A 22,500-nucleotide genomic window follows, 5' to 3' on the forward strand; every position below is an offset into this window, starting at 1 on the left:
GACATCCAGAACATCAAGTTCAAATGGAGTACAGCAAATGAGAGTTCTAGAAGAATGGAAGTAGTGTCATCTATAAGCTGCTGTTTTCTTCTAATTCAGTCTTGGTGCATACTTTAGATTGAGAATTACAACAAAAATAAATTTGATCCCTATCCTACTCAAACTCAAAACAATTAAATTCATTGCAGTTGAGTGTAGAAAGTTATGTTTCAACATTTTAATTTTGTAATCTAGAAATGGTAGGACAAAACCACTATCAAGTATGAGGAGATTGTTGTGTGATTTGCAGGTGGCAGCAGTGAACAGAAATCCATGCATGAGGAATTTTAATATAAAGTTTTGGCAGACTGAAGTGACAACCAAAGGCAGTTAGTACCACTGGTCCTGTTGTAAGAGATGCTCAACATTATAATACTTGCAAGTGCATTGCTATTCTAAGCAATAAACAGACAGAGCAACATGCAATTCCCTTGGCATTGTAGATTGATAATCATGATTGCTTAATTGAGGATAACAGAGACCCAAATTCAAATCCTTTGGACGCAGTTCAAATATGTTGCATCTGAATGGTGCATTACTTGTTCATGTGATTTCGGTGAAACTAAATCATAGCAAATGTCTGAATACCTCATTTGTTTAGTGACACCTTCCATTTTATTATTTCATAAGACAAATAATTGCAAAAGAAAAGTAACAACAACCAATCCCTTGGAACAGTTGCTACTCCAAACTCTGTATATGAAGAGAACTCAAGCATATAGTATGCTATGAACTCTATGTATGTAAAGAAAACTTGAGCACAGAATAGCATGATCTTCATATAGATGCTATTAACTCTGAAATTTACCAAAGCTGGTAATTGCAGCTTCAAAGCAGTTGAATGAAAAATATAATTGCCAGCTAAGAAACAAGGAAAAACTACAGCAGGGTAAGAAGGTACGCTATGCAATTATGGCTAGCTAACCTTCACTTAGCTCCATCTCCTTCGGTCCTCCTCTTCATCAACTGGAGTATACCATGCTGGCCGTCGCTTTGAGTTGCTCAGCCTGTAGTTTAACAGAATTTCTTCATCATGAAGTGCCCTAGTAGCCACCAGAACAAGAGTCTTCAGAACAGGAACCTCGGGCCCACCATCTCCTGAACCCCCAAATTTGAACCAAAAGCTGCCAAGTCTTTTCATCTTTACTTCTTCAGCTTTTCCAAACAAGACATTGGGAATATAGGCTCTCATATCCTTCTCAGTCAATGGGAAATCATAAGGGCAAATCATGACGTTTGGAACCATACCCTTTGCTGGGTGGTTAGCAAAATGAGCAAAAGCTAATGGGTTTCTCCGCTCCAATACATCTGAACTCAATCCTGCTTGTGTACCTACTAAAGGAGTATTGAGCATCTTCCAGAATCGGTCTGAACCTTTATCAACACCCTGAGTATCAGGCTTAAATTCTGCCAAGCTGAGGCCATCCCAAACTTCCCGGGTTTCACCCCCTAAACCCCATGGTTGGGCATTGATGACAGTTCCATCATACCTTGTGATCAGATATGTGTTATGTGCATCGACTCTTGGGTATCCAGGAATGTAACGATAGTAAGCTGGAGAGTATATTACACCAGGGTAGAAGGCTATCGCAGTACCAACATCAGCTTCACCATCTAAATATAAACCTTGGCCAGCTTCCTTATGGGGTATTTGAGATGGTTTGATATCAAGCTTGTAACCAATGAGGTCCTTTAGTCTTTCAGAGAGTTCAGTACATTTTAAAGACCTTGTTTCAGGTACAACTGTGCTGAAAAATCATTAGTAATTAGTAGTCATACGGTAAACTATAACACAACACAGACAACCTCTTAAGAAATCAGAACCAAACAGTGAAAACTTTGTTATAATTAATTGAGACTTCTTCTGTACCTAAACATATATAGGTACAGAAAACCAAATAATGCAGTAACGGTCAAAACAATGTATACAACAACAACCAAGCCTTAGTCCCAATTTTTTGGAGTCAGGCATGGATCCTGTTAGTTAAGTCAGTGACATGTATTCCTTTCCACCATTTTATTCTATCTGAAATCATATTATCTATTATATGTGAGACATATAATCATTTCTCTTTTATTCTCTTCCCAAATTCAGTAGTTTTATCTTAAAATTAAAATTTTATTTTATTTTATATAAATATTAAAGTTAGAATTCCATAAATTGCATTCTAATGTCATGAAAATTCTAAACATCTTGGCCAAACATGGCATTGCTTGACCATGTTAATAGCAGCATGTGTAAAAACAGTTGATTGTTAGACAACTTTACGAAAGCTAACCATGAAACAATAACTGATAAAATACAAGCAGTTCAAGTATTATTGAAGCCAACAAGGTCAATAAGAAAAAATCATTTGAAAATGTCAGAACCAGACAACTGAAATGTCAAGAAAAATGAAGAAGATAGAGGTGATGCATAATCATGCATATCAAACTATTTCTTAACTTTTTTGTTTTCCACACCAAGTGCAGCAGACAAGACACAGAAATGCTACCACCAAAGGAAACCTATGGTCTTTCTCAATTGCAGGACAAGCAACTCAGCAGATGATAACGATACAGATTTCATGCTTCAGATGTTTCCCTATAACACCAAAGTTATCCAAACTCAAAATGTGTATGTGTGTGTGAGAGTATACACACAAATACATTAAACAAATCTGATTGTCTAGCAGTCAAATCTGGGTACAGAATCACTTTGAATTTGATTCCAGTACACAATATGATATGGGGTACTGCTTATCTGCTCACATGTAATGAGTTCTGTAACAATCAAACATACTTGACGTCTGTGTATAGTGGAACTGGTACTGAGGTTGAAGCCCTCTCATCCAACCTCTGATGTGGCAAGGGTTTATATGGCAGTATTGGGAAATATAGTCAGCAACAGACAAAAGTTTGAGACATTATATTAAAAACAACATCAATTAGCTCTTGCCACATAAGGAGACTGAACAGGAGGACTTAAGTGGCTATTGTACTTCGAGAGATATCGACCCTTTTTTTCCCTACCTGGATTTTTGCTAGTAATTTTTCTTTTATCATCGAACACATTTCCAGGCATTTGTAAGCCAGCAACACAGCATCCAAATATTAAAATGAGAGTTGAACATGATCTAGCAATTTCTTGAATAAAATGAATCTTGAATGCTAGATGTTTTACCTCCCGTCCAACAATTTCCAATCAAGGCCCTGAAGAATATCTATCAAAACTGAGAACTTAATACAAACTCTATTAATCAATTTCGTTTACTAGTTTCAATGTAAATAATGTTACGTTCTTGATGCTGCCATGGAAGATTAAGTTGTTATCACTTCACAAGTTCGACTGTTCAAGATTTATTTTATGAGGCCATGTTTCAAGTCCAATCGAAGTAAAAGTCATGGGGTTTTAAAGGTCTAGTTATATGTGTCCTAAGATTGAAACAGTTTTTATTTGGGTTTTTATTCAACAAGTTCTGGCCAATTTTGTAATTAGGAGCAGAAGTGTAATCTCTGGAATCCTGTGAATATAGGTATTTTTTTATTTTTATCTAGAATTTTCTAGGAGATCATAACTATCTTAGGCTTTATTTTCTTTGAGTCCAAGTTAGTCTTTTACATCTTGGCCTTATTGTTTACTTTCTCCCTCTTTGTTCTCTCTTTTCTTCTTCTCTTTCTTTTGGTACTGTTCATACTCATACAGGCCATACCATAAATTTCTCTCATTTCCTTCTTTGTTATATCCCAAACCCTAAGTAAAGCCCTTCCTCTTGCCTATCAACACCATAACACCCCACACATTTTCTCTATCAAATCACCATACAAAACTCATCAAACCAAGTTTGAGTCTTCACCTTTTCTTATACGACTCTATACCCTAGATCTATTAATCCTCCCAAACTTAAACCATTGAAAGCACCTATATACAAATTCCCAATTTAGGTTACAAACCGGTTGAGATTACATGTTTTGCTGTAATAATGCAAGCAAAGCAAGGAACAAATACTCTTACATAGAGTTTTAACTTCAATGAAATGGAGCCAAGAGATATTCTAGAAGGTTTTAACAGCATGCAAGCTTGCAAGAAATCTTCTTTTTTTTATTGGTAAGTTACACATGTGGGTGGGTCATGATCCCTCAACCTCTCCAGCCACCTTGTTCTTAAAAGAGGAGGAGAATGCTCGTAGCAACATTGAAAAATAAATCTAGCAACTAGAGCATATCATCATTCCAAAAATACATAATATCAAGAACTACCAATGACTCACATCACAAACAAAAAAAACATGAATTCAAGAAAGACCTTATAGAAGTACAAAAGGTTGAATCCTACCAATTGACTTTTGCCTATCAACTCTAGCTTAACTGGCACCTCCTCCCCTTGCAAGTGCTAGATGGAGGGTGAGGTCAGGGGTTCAAGACCCACTAGATGCATGTGTAACTTACCAAAAGAAAAAGGCCGTATAGAAGCTAGAGATAATTGATAGAGCATTAGATACACCAACAGACTCCCAATGAGTTTCTAGAAATAGTGATTCAATACTCCTTGAAGATGCCATCCAATCAACTCCAAGCATCTTCAAGGCATCTTCCCCTCACCTCCCCTACCCCCAAGGCCACCACCCTGTTTCCTCCATTTTGCTGCCCAATACTTCATTTTTAAAAATGAATGGGTGTTGACTTGAACTCTACATGAATAACTTTAAACTTATTAAATAACTAAATTTGTTTAAAGAAACTAGTAAAGAAGTTAAGGTAATTGACGGAACAAATCGAAATATCACTCCTTTGAACAAGATAATCACACTGAGTACACCCCGCTGTATTTGGTTTGTGTTTTTTTAATAAAATTTATCGTTACTTATCCAAAGAAGAAAAATCAAGATAATCCCACTACCGCAAACATAGAAAGGATATGTCATAAGAAAACTCAAAGATTTGACATCTCAAGTCACAATCATGCAATTTCAAGCACATAATGTGACATTGGAAAAGTTTTTTTGATTGCAAACAGAATCTTACCAGGATGGTCAGTAGGTTGGTCATGCCTGCCAACAGCAAAACCAAGGCCACTCCGACGAGGAGCAGCTGTTGGTTGTGGAGGCAATTCGTGTGCCTCACCTATCCTTTTAGAATCAGGAAGTAGAATTTCATCCATAGACATGGAGAAACTTTTAATCTGAGCATGGATGTTTTCTTGGACTAGCTTCTGTTGATCAGCAAGAGAGGCTTTACTAGCCATTTCAATGATCTCCTCAGCATCTGCCTCCTCAGCATCCCTTCCCAAACGGTTGTAGCTGGATGTTTAAGTCTTTCATGAGAAAAAATTTGAGATTAAAGGACACCCAATGAAGTTGAACACTGAGTGACAAAGGAAGCATAAATTCACATGAAGCAAAGTGGTACAGTAGGGAACAAACAAAATAGCATCTACACAAAATGCAATTGACATTATTTAAATGTTCACGTTTGGCTTAATCAATCAAAAAGTTAAAAGAAATTTATCTTTTGTTGAAGTACTCGACATTGATACACAAGATCTAAGAAGCTAAAACTTGGATAGAAGTGAGGCAAACATTAAGATCAGTTATGTCAAGAAGTAATAAACATTTTCATTCACAAGGGATATGTCACAATCAGTGAGAGAACAACCTAAATGTAAACAATGAAATTCTTAATCTCTACATGGTCAATAGCCAGCACAACGCCCATATTTTTCCATTTTCTTATGTTTTGTGGATGCAGAAAAGGGAAAACATAAGGAATGTCTCAGTGAGAAAACAACCTAAAAGATAATCTCTACATGATCACTACATCCCTATCTTTCCTTCTCTTCAAGAGTATGATTCTCAAAAAATTATATCAACATACATGAAATGATCGAGGGCTCCAAGGGTTTTGTGTGATTGCATATGCCTATGGATGAAGGGAATGTCTTTAAGATATCTACAAGACTGAACATTCTTTGTTAAGCAACTTGTTGGGCAAAAAAGTTTGTTATTGTTCATACCATGATCATCGCTATACGTTGAATATGAAATGGATGATTGGTGAAAAGAAAAGAAAATTAATATAGCTATAGTAACAACTAGAGCAAAATGAGATGTCAAGGACAACTAAAAATAAAATGCAGAGAAAGAGTTCATCAGCCAATGATTAAAGGCACTGCAAAGACAATTAGATCTGACACAATTATACCAATTGATAGGGTTGGAATCTAGGTATCTACTCCCTTTTTTTTTATTTAAATATTGGTAAGTTACACACCCAGCAAGTTTTGAATCCAAACTCTTACCCTTAATCCCGTTTTACGGGAGGAAATGTCATTTCAGGTACAGCTAATTGTTATGATAATTTTTTTCTAATTAATTTGACCATAGCATCTACTCCACAACAGTTACTACTTCAAACATCAGCATGTTTATCGACAAAATTGAGGAAAATAATTCACTCAAGAGGTTTATCAAAACCAATCAAATGGTCTATCAAAACACATACTCCCTTTTTTTTAAAATATTGGTAAGTTACACACCCAGCAAGTTTTGAATCCAAAATCTTACCCTTAATCCCATTTTACGGGAGGAAATGTCATTTCAGGTACAGCTAATTGTTATGAAAAAAAATTTCTAATTAATTTGACCATAGCATCTACTCCACAACAGTTACTACTTCAAACATAAGCATGTTTATCGACAAAATTGAGGAAAATAATTCACTTAAGAGGTTTATTAAAACCAATCAAATGGTCTAAACTCTACACTACAATATGCTACCTATATTTGCACATTAACACAAACAACAGCATTACTGAAACTAGCCAGTAGACACATACAGTTCATGTTTAAAGGTAATACATGAGAGATAATTCAATTAACAAATTCACAGCCACAACTGACCTGGTATATAGAAATAATCTATTTATGTCTGCTTCAAATTGTAACTGTCTTGGATCCCTAGCAAAAGTGGGACTTTTTGCAAGAGTTTTCACAGCCTGTAAATACCCATTTACAAAAGAGCAAAAGGGTCATTCAAAAAAAACCATAAAAGAAGAAAACAAAGGCATAAATGAAACAAAGTTTTAATCTTTATGACTAAAACTGATCTGGGTTTGCACTAAGAACAAAAACCCATATCAGATTAGTTCAATAACAGTCATAGATTGTGTTCAATCGAGTAGAACTTAATGGAAAAGTGAAAACCCATTTTTACTAGTGAGAAATGGAGAACAGTATTTTCAGTAGAAGTGTAAAACTAAAACCACAAAGAGAGAAAGAAAGAGAGAGAGAGAGAGACCTCTTGGAATTTGTTGAATAGAAAAGCCATTGTGAAGTGAATCGATGAGTACAGAAAGCAATCTTTTTGGTTCAGTGAGCTGAACTCTGTGAAATTGACTGCAAGGGAAACGAAGAGCGTGCGCTTTCCGTTACGCCCTTTATGGTGGCGTGCCTGTGCCTTGGTGTTACTGAAAACGTCTATTGTGTCGACTTTAGAGTTCTAACGTCGACCATATCTTTGACCTCTCAATTTATTTCCTTGTTTCACATTTCAATGACCTGGCCAAAAACTTGTCTGTGGTCTGTGCCTTGGTTTGTTAGGTCGAAATTAATTCGCCGTAATAATTTTTTTTAAAAAAAACTTTTTTTTAAATAATAAGAGTGTGATACTTAAAACTTTATGAAAATATTATTTCCATCCTTAAACTTTATAAAAAAAATTTCTTTAATAATATACAAAATAAGGACGAAAAATGAATTTTTTTTCCAATATTTTAACAATGAAAAATAATCTTTTTTAAAACCTAAAGACAAAAATTAAAACATTTAAAAATAATTTTGAGATTGCAAACCAACTTTTTAAAATTTAAGAATAAAAAACAAAATTTTCATAAAGTATCAAAATAACATTTTAGTCTTCAAATAAAAAGGATAAGATATAATTTTACCTAAATAGATAATCTTACCATTTATACGGTATACTCTTTTGATTTTTGTTAGCAAGTTGATCCATTCTAATAGTTTTTCCCTGTTGATTATTTAAAAAATAAATAAAAGGCTCATCATTGGCTTCAATAATATAGTGCCCATAGTTGGCCCTTTGAGCATGAATCCCTAGCAAAAGTGGGCTTTTGCAAGAGTTTTCATAGCCTACGAATATCATTCACAAAAGAGCGAGGGTCATACAAAAAAACAGGAAAAAAAACAAAACAAAGGCCTAAATGAAAGAAGGTTTTAATCGCCATGACCAATATTGTAATGGGTTTGCCCAAAGAACAAGACCGAAACTAAGATTAGTCTAACAAAAGTAATTGATTTGGCTCAATTCAGTAGAGCTTGTTGGTTCCATAGTGGAAAACCCATTTTTGCTATTGAGAAATAGATATCAGTATTTTCAGTAAAACCGTAAAAATAAAACCAGAGAGAAACCTCTTGGAATTTGTGGAATGGAAAAGCCATTGTGAAATGAATCAATGAGTACAGGAAGCACTATATTCAGTGACCTAAACTCTGAATTTATGCTAAAGGTGAAATAATTCTTCATTAAATGCCTAGTAGCACTATATAGATAAATAGTTCTTACACATCATATTCAAGAATCATAATTTGTAGCATTTTGTTCTTGTATGTTTACGATACATCCAGGATGAAATAAGATCAAGAAAATATCTTTTGCAAATGATTCTTTTTGGCCTTTTGAAGAGCATGAACCAGTGCCACCTCCTGAAGTATAAACAATGAATTAAATCATATATTTAAAGTAGGCTACTACACATTAACATGAGCAAAACAATATTAAGAATATATTACTTGAAATAGTACCTTTTAGCTAGATAATGATACCTTTCACTTACTAAGGCAGACTCTTAGCTTTTCAATAACCAATTCAACTTTATCACTGTATTCACATAAATCCAATCTCTTATGTCATCAGAAAATCTGAAACAGGAATGCCTCCAGGTCCTATTGAAGAAGAGAGCTCCACAAATTGCCCAAAAGCCAGCTGCAAATCCAACTCCCATACCTAGATAGAAGCTGGAATTTATAGAGTCATCTTCAGCACTGCCAGTTGGTGATCTCTTCAAAGATTCTTCCTCTATTGTGCAATTTTTTGGAAGAGGATCACCACATAGTTGAGGATTGCCAACATAGCTGAGTGCATCAAAAGATTGAAGCTGGGTGCTTGAAGGAATCCTACCATAGAAGTTTTTGTAAGACAAATCCAAGTAACTAAGAAATGTCAAATTAGACACGCTTGGCGGAATTATCCCCGATAGATGATTTCTTGAGAGATCAATTGACTCCAACTCTTTCATGCTCCCAATTTTTTCTGGTATCTTTCCCATCAAATGATTTCGAGACAAATTCAAAAAACGTAATTCAAAAAGAACACAAATTTCAGCAGGGATTGATCCAGACAAGTTGTTATTTGAAAGGTCTATGATCTTAACAAATTCTAGATTCCTTGCATATTCCAATTCCTTACCTTTGGGAACCAACTTAAGATTCTCAATGTAGGATACATAACCATACATATATTTTAAAGGTTCAAAAGGAAAAACTTGAATATTGGGTTCTGGTAGTGCCATGGCACTAATATTTTTCAAGCAATTTGGTATGACACCAAATAGACTATTATCAGCAAGATCCAATACTCTAAGAGAAGAAAGTTGGCATATTTGTGGAGGTATACGACCTTTAAATTCATTTGATCTTAGACGAAGAACTAACAGATTTGTCATTTCTCCAATCCAGGGTGGTATGATCCCTGTCAAATGATTATTACCTATATCAATGAGCCCAAAATTTGAGCAATTTTTGAATGATGAAGGAATATCTCCAGAGATGTTATTGTTTTGTAAACGCAATGATTGGAGATTAACTAAAGCCCCCATGGAGTAGGGAATTCTACCTGTTAGACTATTACTCCCTAAGTTTAAATGGATCAAAGACTTCCAATACCTCCAACAATGAGAAAGTTCTCCTGACAATAGATTGTTTGATGCATCTAAGACCACTACTTTATTCTTTCTAATTACCTTTTGGCATAAGAAAGTGGAAGTGGGTCCAGAATATGAGTTATTAGCTATATTGAGCACTTTGACATTTTCAGACAATAGTGGAAAGCGACCCTTGAAGTGATTAGATCTTAGATTTATAGCAGTAGAATTCAGAAAAATATTCGACAAATCCCCTTTTATGTGGTTGTCAGATAGATCGATAGCTTCAACATTTGAAGTCCAATTCCAAAACCAACTTGGAGCCTTGCTTGAAATTCCTGACGTTGACATATCCAAAAACCCGAGGGATCTTTGTGATTGTAGCCATGAAGGAAAATTAGGACCTATCTTGATTGAGCTCATGGAGACATACTCAAGTTGAAAGGGGGGAACCCAATTGGAATTGACATTGAAGAACAATTGTGTTTGAGACATAGAGAGATCCTTTAGTTTTGATAGTTTTTTGAAATGCCCTTCATTTATTGTTCCTGTTAAGAAATTATTTTGGATATATAACTCCTCTAGATTTGAGAGAAGCCCAAGACTCTTTGGAATGGTGCCATTCAACTGATTTTGGTTGAGGGATAATGTTCTCATATGAGATAAATTCCCAACAGATAAAGGGGTAGGACCATTTAAAGAATTAAAAGAGAGATCGAGATATGTTAGATGCTTAAGCTGGCCTAATGACTCTGGAATTTTTCCAATTAGATGATTGGGATACAAGGATAGATATTCCAATTTCTCTAAATTGAAAATGCTAGGCGGTATCTCGCCTTTCAAAGAACTATCGTCTAGGTAAAGCTTTAAGAGACTTGTACTGAGATTAGAGAACCAATTAGGTATCTCATGATTGAAATGATTTCCAGAAAGATAAAGTACTTGAAGAGATGTGAAATTGACAAATCCAAGAGATGGATTCAAACTATCAAGCTTACAATTGGACAAGTATAGCTCAGAAAGAGAGGAGAACTTACTCATTATTTGAAGCCAATCAGCTTCTTTGTGAAGGTCAACTGAGCTTAGGTCAATGTATTGAATGGAAAAAAGACCAGACATCCAATAAAGATTATCTGCATAGAGATCAAAATTAGATCCAAGATACAGATAGCAAAGGCTTGAAAGGTTCCCAAGCTGATGAGGAATGAGTCCAGAGAAGTTGGCGTCTGAGAGGTCAAGATGTGTGAGATTACCCATTGAGCCAAGGAAAGTTGGAATAGGAGTACGATTAAAGTCATTGAAACTCAAGTCCAAGTAATTCAAAAACTCTAATTTAAGCAATGAGCGACTAATTTCACCCCCTATCCCGGTATACGCTAGGTGGAGCTCTGTGACTCGACTGGTTTTGTTATCACAATGAACACCATCCCATCTACAGCAATCTTCTTGGCTAGACCAGGATGAGAGTAAGTTGAAAGGATCAATGAGGCCTCGTTTGAGGCTAAGAAGTGCTTGCTTGTCTTTTTCATTGCAAGAGACCTCATTTGACATTGTTTTGAAGAAGCTTAAACTGAAGGTAGCAGCAAAGAACCATAGTAAGAAAAGCACATGAGTTGCATAAGAGACACCCATAACAAAGGAAAAACAAAAACGAAGGAAGAGAAGCTGAGTGTGAGTAGTGGAGGTGATGCAATTGGAGACTACTAGCTCGTGATAATATATACTGATGAATCTACTGGGTGTGAACTGATAATATATTCTGATGAGACTTTGACTTGTTCAAAAAATTATAGTGATTCTTCAAAACAATCATTATCTTATCAATATAATTTTTTCAATGAAGACTTTGACTTGTTGACTTAAGCCAAACGCCAAAAGATCAATACCGTCTTTCACTTTAACGTGTAGAAATAATTGTTTATTGTGTATCAAAGTCATCAAGACTTTGACCTATTTACCTTTTTTTTTTTTGGTTCGGTGACTTGTTTTGCAAAGTCATCAGGAAAGGTTTTTTATCCAATGAGCACATTGTATATGTCTTTGGTCTAACCTTCGGCATTTTGTCCCTTTCTTTCGGTTTTGTTACTCCTATATTGCAGAAAAATAAAATCTCATGTATGGAACTCTGTTTATTGCACAAAAGTAAATTCTTATTTAAGTTCAGCATTAAATGACATGATTGCGGATTGGTTACTATTTAAAGGTTGATACCTTTGCCCAATATTCTACTAGTTGATATAAACAATAAGATCTATTTAAATTTAGACATTGGATATTCATTGGAAAAAGTAATGTAGTAATTCTTGTGCTTGTGGTTTCCTAAGTCCCAGCAATTTAGATCTACTCATCAGCCAAATTTGGGCACTTCAAAGTTCAAACTATTGCAGTGCCCATGCATGCTACAATGAGTGGAACCCCAGCTATTCAATAACCATAATATTCCAGACTAGCCAATTACTGCTATTGTTGCCACACCTGTATTGGCATGACAACAACACCAGCGACACCATTACTTCGGGGATTCCATCCCCATGCATGCGCGGAGAATTCCCCTTGTCTTCCAATCCCTCCATTGTCCTTTATGTCCTTACAGCGTGTAATTTGGATCCTCAAGATCTTGCAAAACTAGAGGCATGTAGAGATCATATTAAGTGCTAAAAAGCAAATGCGTTTTAGTTGGGATGTTTTATGTTAGAAGCTTTATTCTAATTAAAGTCCATGCTGATATGTTCCCAATATCATTTTGCATGACCATCCTAGAAGGGCTGATCCTTATCTATATTGACCTATTCATTTCTAGTCAGTTTTTGAAAAATCAGTTTGTCCAAGTACTTATGCTCTGATGGAGTTAATATTTGGATCAAATTTTCCATGCTAAAGGTTGGTTTTTTGGTGAACTAATTTCCATCAGTGCTTTTGATACAATAATTAAGGAATGAGCATCACTAGAATTAGATTAGAAAATGAGAGTACACAAAAAATACACATTTGGAAATTCATTTAGAGGACATTTGTCTAGAACACAAGGCTCATGATTGATTAAAATCTCATATGACATGATTTCATTAGTGATAATATGGGCTTTAAGCCAAACCCTCATAAATCAATGCTCACCCCACACAAGTAATGAGATGTGCTAGATTAATTGGACACAATAAAAATCCCCTGTTACATTTTATCTGTCACCAATTGCCATTTGCTATATGTCATTTTTTTTCCTAATAAAGTAATCAAGTTGATGATGACAAAGAAAATCAGACATAATATAATATAGCTGGTGGAACATAAACTTGAACACTCATAGCAAAACAATGGACTTTTATATTCCACTTGACGATCAATTTTCACATTGCCGCTTAGATTTCTTCACTAGCATCAATGTTATCAGACTTTTTTACTTCTTTTGGTTAACAATTCACTTCCCCCACTGTGGCATAATTTTCCATTATGCATTTTCCACCGTGTGGCATAATTTTCATGTAAGACCATGTCAAACGTCCAACTTCTAGATTTCTTCATTAGTATCATTGTTATCAGACTTTTTGACTTCTACCCTCAACCAAATTTGGGCACTTCAAACTGTGGTAGTGCCCATGGATGCTACAATGAGTAAAACCCCAACTATTCAATAACATTGACATTCCCAACCATCCAATTATTGCTATTGTTACCACACCTGTATCAGCATTCCAAACCCTCCATTGTCCATTTGTCCTTCATGTCCTTATAGCATGTAATTTGAATCCTCAAGATATTCCAAAACTAGGGACAAGTAGAGATTATTTACATTTGAGAATGGAATTCTTTAATTTTTAACATGTTTATACATTTAGCTCCAATAGCTCAACTGCTCAAGACAACTTGGACATGGCACCACTGAAGAGGTCTATCAGGTTGTGAACATTTTTATGTTCTTAGACCAGAGACGATGAATGCAAGATTATGTGAAGGAACTATATTTCTCAGCCAGCAAGAAAGGAAGCAAGTTTCTGTTACAATGGTTTAGAACTTTTATTGACAACATTGCAAAGACAAAAAAAGTAAAAACAATTGAGGAAAGAACTTTGAATGGATTGAAATGGACCGAGATGGAGTAAAGTGGATCGTCTGGACTGAATGAACCAAATTGGACCGAAGTGGATTGAACGGACCAAAATGGACTGAACTGGACTAAAATGGACCAATGTGGACCGCAATAGACAGCTGTGGACTTATATAGACCAAAGTGTACCAAAATGGACCAAAATGAACTGAAATAGACCGAATTTGACCACAATAGACCGAATTGGACTGAAAGGACTAAAGTGGACCAAAATGGAGTGAATGGACCGAAGTGGACAAAATGGGGCGCAGTGGAACAAATACATCATCTAGAAACAACCAAGACACAATTTGGAGCATGCATGAATTAAAAGAGTAAAATTTTGAAGCTTAAAACTGTATGATTAAAGAAATTCCCAAGTTTTTAAACCCTAGATTAGGAAAGTGCAGAAATTCAAACAATGTAGGGCAACGAACTCCTTAAAAAATGGGATATGTGAGTTATTGGTCAAATGGTCCTCTTTGATGTTCAAAATCAACATTTTGAGTCAATTGTTCGATTGGGCTATTTAGCCGTGACCTGAAATTTTTTTTTCTAGGGATAATCCTTAGAGGTACTGAATTTTCTAGTTGCAGAAGAACGGATTTGAAAACGTTAGAGAAGGATCTAAAGGTCAAAGATTTATTATCCAAGTCCAAGGCTTTCCAGATTCCACTCTTCTTGCAACTGTTAGGTTTGGTGATTTGGAAAATAATTATTATCAAATTAATATTATTTTCCAAATTATCTCATTTAGGTTTCAACCTAAAAATTTAGGCACTAAGAGAATATAATAGATGCGTATAGTATACAGAAATGATTGTTCAATTTATACATGTAGTAAAGAATATAAAGAATATTGCAAATACATTATGCCATGTGTTGTGTATTGTCGTTGTGGAAAAGGTCATGTTTACGTGTTGCTCCCATGGGGTTGCTGAAAAATAATAATAATAATTTTTTTTTATAGGCTGAAATCAGAACATCCACCTTCACAATACTTCAATCTCCACATCACTAATTACATAATATCCAGATCATGGCCCACATATTGCCCCCATTGATAGGATCATTGAAAGTATTTCATGACAAAGAATTTAATCAAGAGAAGGGCGGGCCCTTCCCTTAAGCGAGTTAGGCAGTTGTCTAAGGCCCTAAGTGGAAGGAAGACCCCAAAATTTTAGAAAATAAGAGGGAGTAGGGAAAAAAAATAATAGTAAGAAAAGCACATGAGTTGCATAAGAGACACCCATGACAAAGGAAAAACAAAAATGAAGGAAGAGAAGCTGAGTGTGAGTAGTGGAGGTGACGCAATTGGAGACTACTAGCTCGTGATAATATATACTGACGAATCTATTGGGTGTGAACTGATAATATATTCTGATGAGACTTTGACTTGTTCAAAAAATTATAGTGATTCTTCAAAACAATCATTATCATATCAATATAATTTTTTCAATGAAGACTTTGACTTGTTGCCTTGAGCCAAACGCCAAAAGATCAATACCGTCTTTCATTTAACGCGTAGAAATAATTGTTTATTGCGTATCAAAGTCATCAAGACTTTGACCTATTTACCTTCTTCTTTTTTTTTGGTTCGGTGACTTGTTTTGCAAAGTCATCAGGAAAGGTTTTTTATCCAATGAACACATTGTATATGTCTTTGGTCTAACCTTCGGCATTTTGTCCCTTTCTTTCGTTTTTGTTACTCCTATATTGCAGAAAAATAAAATCTCATGTATGGAACTCTGTTTATGCAAATCTGTTTGCACAAAAGTAAATTCTTATTTAAGTTCAGCATTAAATGACATGATTGCGGATTGGTTACTATTTAAAGGTTGATACCTTTGCCCAATATTCTACTAGTTGATATAAATAGTAAGATCTATTTAAATTTAGACATTGGAAATTCATTGGAAAAAGTAATGTAGTAATTTTTGTGCTCGTGGTTTCCTAATTCCCAGCAATTTAGATCTACTCATCAGCCAAATTTGGGCACTTCAAAATTCAAACTATAGCAGTGCCCGTGGATGCTACAATGAGTGGATCTCCAGCTATTCAATAACCATAATATTCCAGTCCAGCCAATTACTGCTATTGTTGTTGCCACACCTGTATTGGCATGACAACAACACCGGCGACACCATTGCTTCGGGAATTCCATCCCCCATGCACGTGCGGAGAATTCCCCTTGTCTTCCAATCCCTCCATTGTCCTTTATGTCCTTACAGCGTGTAATTTAAATCCTCAAGATCTTGCAAAACTAGAGGCATGTAGAGATCATATTAAGTGCTAAAAAGCATATGCGTTTTAGTTGGGATGTTTTATGTTATAAGCTTTATTCTAATTAAAGTCCATGCTGAAATGTTTCCAATATCATTTTGCATGACCATCCTAGAAGGGTTGATCCTTATCTATATTGACCTATGTATCTCTAGTCAGTTTTTGAAAAATCAGTTTGTCCAAGTACTTATGCTCTGATGGAGTTAAAATTTGGATCAAAATTTCCATGCTAAAGGTTGGTTTTTTGGTGAACTATTTTACATTTCAGTGCATTTGATACAATAATTAAGGAATAAGCATTGCTAGAATTAGACTAGAAAATGAGAGTATACAAAAAATACACATTCGGAAATTCATTTAGAGGACATTTGTCTGGAATCGATTAAAATCTCATATGACATGACTCCATTAGTGATAATATGGGCTTTAAGTCAAACCCTCATAAATCAATGCTCACCACAAACAAGTGATGAGACGTGCTAGGTTCATTGGACAGAATAAAAATCCTCTGTTACATTTTATATGTTATGAATTGCAATTTGCTACACATAATTTTTTTTTTCCTAATAAAGCAATCAAGTTTATGATAACAAAGAAAATTGAACAATCATAGCTGGTGGAACATAAAATTGAATACTCATAGCGGAACATTGGACTTTCATTCCACTTGATGATCGTTTTTCACATAGCCACTTAGATTTCTTAATGTATCAATGTTATCAGACTTTTTGACTTCTTTTGGTTAACAATTTACGTAGGATCATTGAAAGTATTTCATGACAAAGAATTTAATCAAGCGTACATACAAGCATGATCGGTTTAGTTTTGCAAATGCAATAGCTCAAGAATTATAGGAAAGTAATATTAGATTAAAATGTTCATAAGCATCCACAATACAATACACAAAAAAGGATTTTAACGAATTAAGGACACTTTGAAAATATGGAAAATTTGTCTACAATGAGCATACAATTGGGTTCATCAATGACTCAAACGAAATCCAAACCTATGTTAATTCATCACCAAGATCATTAAAACCTAGAGCAAACCACACATAATAATACCTACTATGAAAAAATTTAAAATGAATTTTTATCCTATTCTGTGGGCTCCAAAGATTCTGTCAAAGACATGTTAAATTTATATCCAAGGTTCTAATTCCACTAGTTTGAGCCCAAAAATCCAAATTTTATAAATCTATAGGATCTAACAAAACCATACCAATTTTGGTTACTTTAACTTAACTTTATGATTAAAGAACACATATATACATACCTTAACACAATCTAGTAAATTCAACTTGAAAACAGGTGTTGACAGTTCCTAAAATTCCCAAATAAGTCTCAACAATTCCCGAAAAAACCATTTTGAAAAACTCATGGCAGACAAAGGCTTGATGTCAACATAGACTTGAAATCTCAGTAGTACCCATTGAAGTCACATTTTGTGGGGTTGGTCCTAGCCATCAAGATCACATCATTCCATGGTGAATAATGCAGTTCGTCGGTTAGTTAAGGTTTGAACTACATGGGATCACACAAAAGGAAACATCATTTGTGCTTTCTTTTGCCAATGCATTTGTGCTTTGGAAAACATCAGAAGAAGAGGTTTTTGGCATGGAAAACTGAAAGCATAATTTCATACTCACCAATTCAATGAGTTTCACTCATTATTTGATTTACGTTTCATTCTATTGAACCACATCAACATAGTATTTCGGTTAACTTAAGTCTAATTCGGTTAATTTCAATGCATTTACCTAAGAATTTAGGTTGAGAAATGAGAATACCTATTCTAAATCGAAATTTATTAAAAAATACATATTAAAAAAAGTGATATTATTATTTTTAATTGTTCAATTTAATGATTTGTAGTATTATCTTTCTTTATTCCCCCTCCCCCGTTTAGCTGATATTATTATTTTAGTTTTTGAGTGAGTTACACAATTTTAGTGTTTTGAAAAGATATAATTTGAATTTGAAGACCAATTGAGGATAAAATTGTCTAAGATATTAGGGAGAGGCAATGAATTGATGAAAGAGTAATAAAGAAAAAGAAAAGTGTGGAAGGAGTTCTTTCTAAATTAAAGTAGATGAATGTGTAAAGGCAAAGCATATGAAAATTTAAAATTATCTAAGATATTATTAGAAAATTTTTTTTTTTGTCAAAGATGATGTGTAAATTCAATTGGTTAATATATTTAATATTATAAATAAAACTAGGGGAACAAATCAATAAAGAAAATAATGATGTGGCTGGTGATATAGCTTAAAAGGAGCGTAGTATTTATTGTTATTACGTTCCTGTTGAGCCTCATTAGTATAGCATTTCGTTCCATTCAGTCCATTTTAGTACATTTATTTAAAAATGGGTAAAGACAGGTTTGGGTCAAGAATACCTATTCTAAATTCAAATATATTAAAAAATTATATAAATGACAACATTTAATAATATTATTTTTAATTGTTTAATTTAATGTTTTGTGATATTATCTTTCTTTATATTATTCCACCCTTAGCTAATATTAGTATTTTAATGTTTGAATAAATTACATATGTAAGGATTGGATTTGGCAGCTCAAGCCCGCTTAGAAGAGTAGTGCCCTGCGACTATACCCAAGCCTAAACAATAGAACTATTTTGTATAGAGGTGGGAAGACAATTTCAGTATCGTTGCAAGCTAAACCTAAGACCATTGAAGTGGTTCTTGGATAAGGGAGCATAAACCGAATAGTTGTTGATAAAAAAAGTCCTCCTTGGTCACTTCCGAGAAAGAGTTCTTATAGAAGTCTTGCTCTTGTTTTTATTAAGCTATACACTGTTTAGTGTTCACTTTTCTATTTTTCTCTCTCTTTCTCAAAAAGTTCCCCCCCCCTCTCTGCTGTAGAGCTTCATTCCTCTTATATGTCCTCCTTGACATCCTAGCCCTCCACCTATATGCTTCATAGTTCTTCTCTGGATACTTGTCCCATCAAGATTCTGTTGAAGGTGGTAGAAAGAATTGCTAGCTGTGAAAACACTGTTCAGGTGTCATTTCCTCATTAATGCAGCTGATAAAGTTGTTATAGAGCATTCAATGCCGGGGGGGGGGGGGGGAAGGTATACTCTTTCAAGAAGCTTCCTCCCATCGTACCGATCCCCTCCCACAGCCCCATTCCTCTTCTCGAGTAGACCAAATCCTCGGGTCAAATGTGCTTTTATAAATGGTTCGGTGCATGACACCTTGCGTCTTATTCTTCTCGGTCCTTGTACACCCCAGAACATAATCTTAGTATTTTGATATGATATAATTTGAATTTGAAGTTGATCATAGCACCATAGGTACCAACAATGGTATTTTAGGTACTAGCCCACGGCCAGCAGTTAGGTCCGTTACTTTTGATCCCCTGGGTGCAGCATTATCTAGTCTAGCAAACCAAAGGAAGAGATCTTTCTGGATGAGATAGCGAAATCCGAAGGCAAAATCACCAGAAAGTGATGGCCAAGAAGTGCTGTTGTCTCAGTTGTAGAGTTGCGTTGCCGACGGTAACATTACCATTATTTTGAGCAATTTGGTAGCAGAACTAGTAAGACAACAAAAAAGGCTGTGGATAAGCAAAAGCCATGATTAATTTGATATTGGATTAATCAATAGCCTATATATGACAAGAGAATTACTGAGTTTCTAAGTCAAGTATATACTATATGCAAGTCTTCCTTTTGATTTAATCCAAGTCTTCCTTTTATATTAGTACTCTTCATTTTATTGTGTTAAAAAACACCGCCTAATTAATGATCCACACATTGACACATATATAAACCAGACATATACAAGATAACGGAAGCTGGCACCACATATGACTAACCATATTTTGTATTCACATGCTTGATTGGGTCTTTTCAATACATAAAACTTTTCCAAATCACTAGTTTATTCATTCTCACACTCAAAACATATCTAGTTAGTCAAGTTTTAGCTATAGAGGTCATGGATTAAGCTATTCTACATATGAAAATCAATGTCCCTAAGAACCAATGAATAGTGTAGACCACAACTTTGGTGGTCTAGAACTTATATATTAGTGGTTAGTTTACGAGAAACAGTTAAATAATAGAGCAAATTATAACATATCTACTTGTGGTTTGGCCAAAATTTAAGTTGTCTATCTGTGATTTAAAAATTTGACATTTTACTCACCTGTTGTTTGGCTGAAATTTAAGTTGTCTACCTGTGGTTTGAAATCTCATGATACAAGTGTTCAGCACTTCAACTAGATTTTTTTTTTTTTAAAAATCTCATTTGACCTTGTATTTTTATGGTTTTTGTGTTTTTGGAGAAGAGAAATATAAAATGAAGCAAAATTATATATTTAGTCATGTTTTTAACAATGGTAGGTTAAGGAAATCTAACTGAACTAACCTTAGGTGGGTAAACTATCAAATTTCAAATGACAAGTAGACAATTTTAATTTTGGTCAAATTAGAGGTGGGTATGTTATAATTTGCCCTAATAATATATAATATAAAACAAAACAGGCCAAGGATATTCAAACTAAGAAAACTTAGCATATGTATCCGATACACGTAATATTACCTCTGTTCAAACCAGCGTTATTAGAACTCTAGAACCTTGGATATAAATTTAATAGGTCTTGACAGAATATCTGGAGCCCGTAGGCATGAATAATGTCATATTACATGGGAAACTACTTTTCAAAGTCGAAGTACACGTCTTCCTTTGATTATTATTATTTTTATTTTCAATCTAAAGTAGTCCAACCATGCATGCTCCGAGCAAATTGATGTCTTTGTCGCAGCGGCAAAGTGTAGGAAGCAGCATCGCTGAGTTAATCTGAGAGTGAAACATAAGTAAGATATAGGAAGTACGGACATAGACACTAGTACAAGTATAACACAATGACATAAGTAATTTTTGAAAAATTATAACATAACATAGCCGGTATATCACCAATACAAAACAGGTACGACACTCTTAATGAAGTTTTCATGCTTTCTAAAGTAGGCCTAATAAGCGGTTCAAGACTTTTCTGGCCGTTATAACTGTGACTGGGTTTTGTAACAGTGTTTTGGAAGAATATTGTATTGTCATAACATAGAATCGACTCTCATCATACCAGCTGAGGGCTAGGAGTTGCAGAACTGGTTGTGAGTAGACGATATAGAGGGCCAAAATGGCCAAATACCACTTTTTAAAAAAAAAAAAATATTTTGCAATCTACCAATGTTTCTAAAATATGTAGGGATCTACTACTAATTGGAAACTTGAGTTTGGGGAACTCGAGTTTCATAAAAAATAGCACTGCAAATTTGAAGACTATTTTTTCAAAGAAATCGAGTTTCAAGAACTCGAGTTACATGGCAAACTCGAGATTCCAAAATGCGGTAGATTGCAAAATATTTCGCAAACAATGGTAGATCCGTACATATTTTTCCAAATAGTGGTATATGACCATTTTAGCCAGATATAGATCCATAATACACTTGACAGTCAACACCAGTCAATATGTAAGGCAGAGCCTTATGTGTGATATGATCATTAATTCTTAGGCCACTAGTTCAACATCCAGTTCTAAATAATCTAGTATGAAAGAAATATATATATATATATATATATATATATATATGGATGTTGGATTTAATAACTTGTTATAAAATTTATATTTTGAAAATTCCACCGTTGAATTACATATTCTATATGTTCTAAATATTTATGCTAATTTTCGTGACAATTGAATGTTATTTACCATTTAATCCATAAATTCATCTTTTATGCATTATTTTTAACTACAAAAATTTAAATTTAAACAATTGATTGATGACATAGCTATTACTCTTTGATCTTCTTAAAATTTTGCAAGTATAGAGAATATACAAATGTAATGTAATCTCACAGTAGATTTATCAAAATTTGCATCCAATTAAAAATATTTAATGGTGTAATATTGCTTAAAGTTATACTAGGTTTAGCTTGAATCCAACCATATATATATAGATTGGTTCAAGTTACACTTGGTGTAACTCTAAAGAAGTTACATATTTTTTAGACCATTGATTTCTATGAGATTTAATGGTTAAAATTAGTCAACTACCACATCAGCAAAATTTATTTCAGGGTATTTTTATTACAAACATTGATTTCTCTCTTCTTATGAAGGGGTAGGCAAGCCGGAGTATTGGTGCCA

General features: G+C 34.4%; 2 protein-coding genes across 3 annotated transcripts; both read right to left on the reverse strand.

The window, feature by feature from the left end:
• Window positions 1–631: 631 nt before the first annotated feature.
• Window positions 632–7,475, reverse strand: LOC142633760 (uncharacterized). Of its 2 annotated transcripts, none has more exons than XM_075808012.1 (4): window positions 7,315–7,475; window positions 6,918–7,012; window positions 5,044–5,318; window positions 632–1,782 (listed from the first exon to the last, which is right to left on the reverse strand). In XM_075808012.1, exons 1-4 carry the CDS (start codon window positions 7,342–7,344, stop codon window positions 971–973), a joined length of 1,212 nt encoding a protein of 403 aa, XP_075664127.1. In that variant the 5' UTR covers window positions 7,345–7,475; the 3' UTR covers window positions 632–970. The 2 variants fall into 2 exon arrangements, with proteins under 2 accessions (XP_075664127.1, XP_075664126.1); XM_075808011.1 differs by having other exon boundaries at window positions 5,044–5,332; window positions 7,315–7,423.
• A 1,380-nt stretch (window positions 7,476–8,855) lies between these two features.
• Window positions 8,856–11,587, reverse strand: LOC142634076 (receptor-like protein EIX2). The gene has a single exon (XM_075808350.1). It carries the CDS (start codon window positions 11,585–11,587, stop codon window positions 8,882–8,884), a length of 2,706 nt encoding a protein of 901 aa, XP_075664465.1. The 3' UTR covers window positions 8,856–8,881.
• Between the last annotated feature and the right edge of the window lie 10,913 nt (window positions 11,588–22,500).

The sequence above is a fragment of the Castanea sativa genome, chromosome 5 (genome assembly GCF_040712315.1).
Source record: "Castanea sativa cultivar Marrone di Chiusa Pesio chromosome 5, ASM4071231v1".
NCBI lineage: Eukaryota > Viridiplantae > Streptophyta > Magnoliopsida > Fagales > Fagaceae > Castanea > Castanea sativa.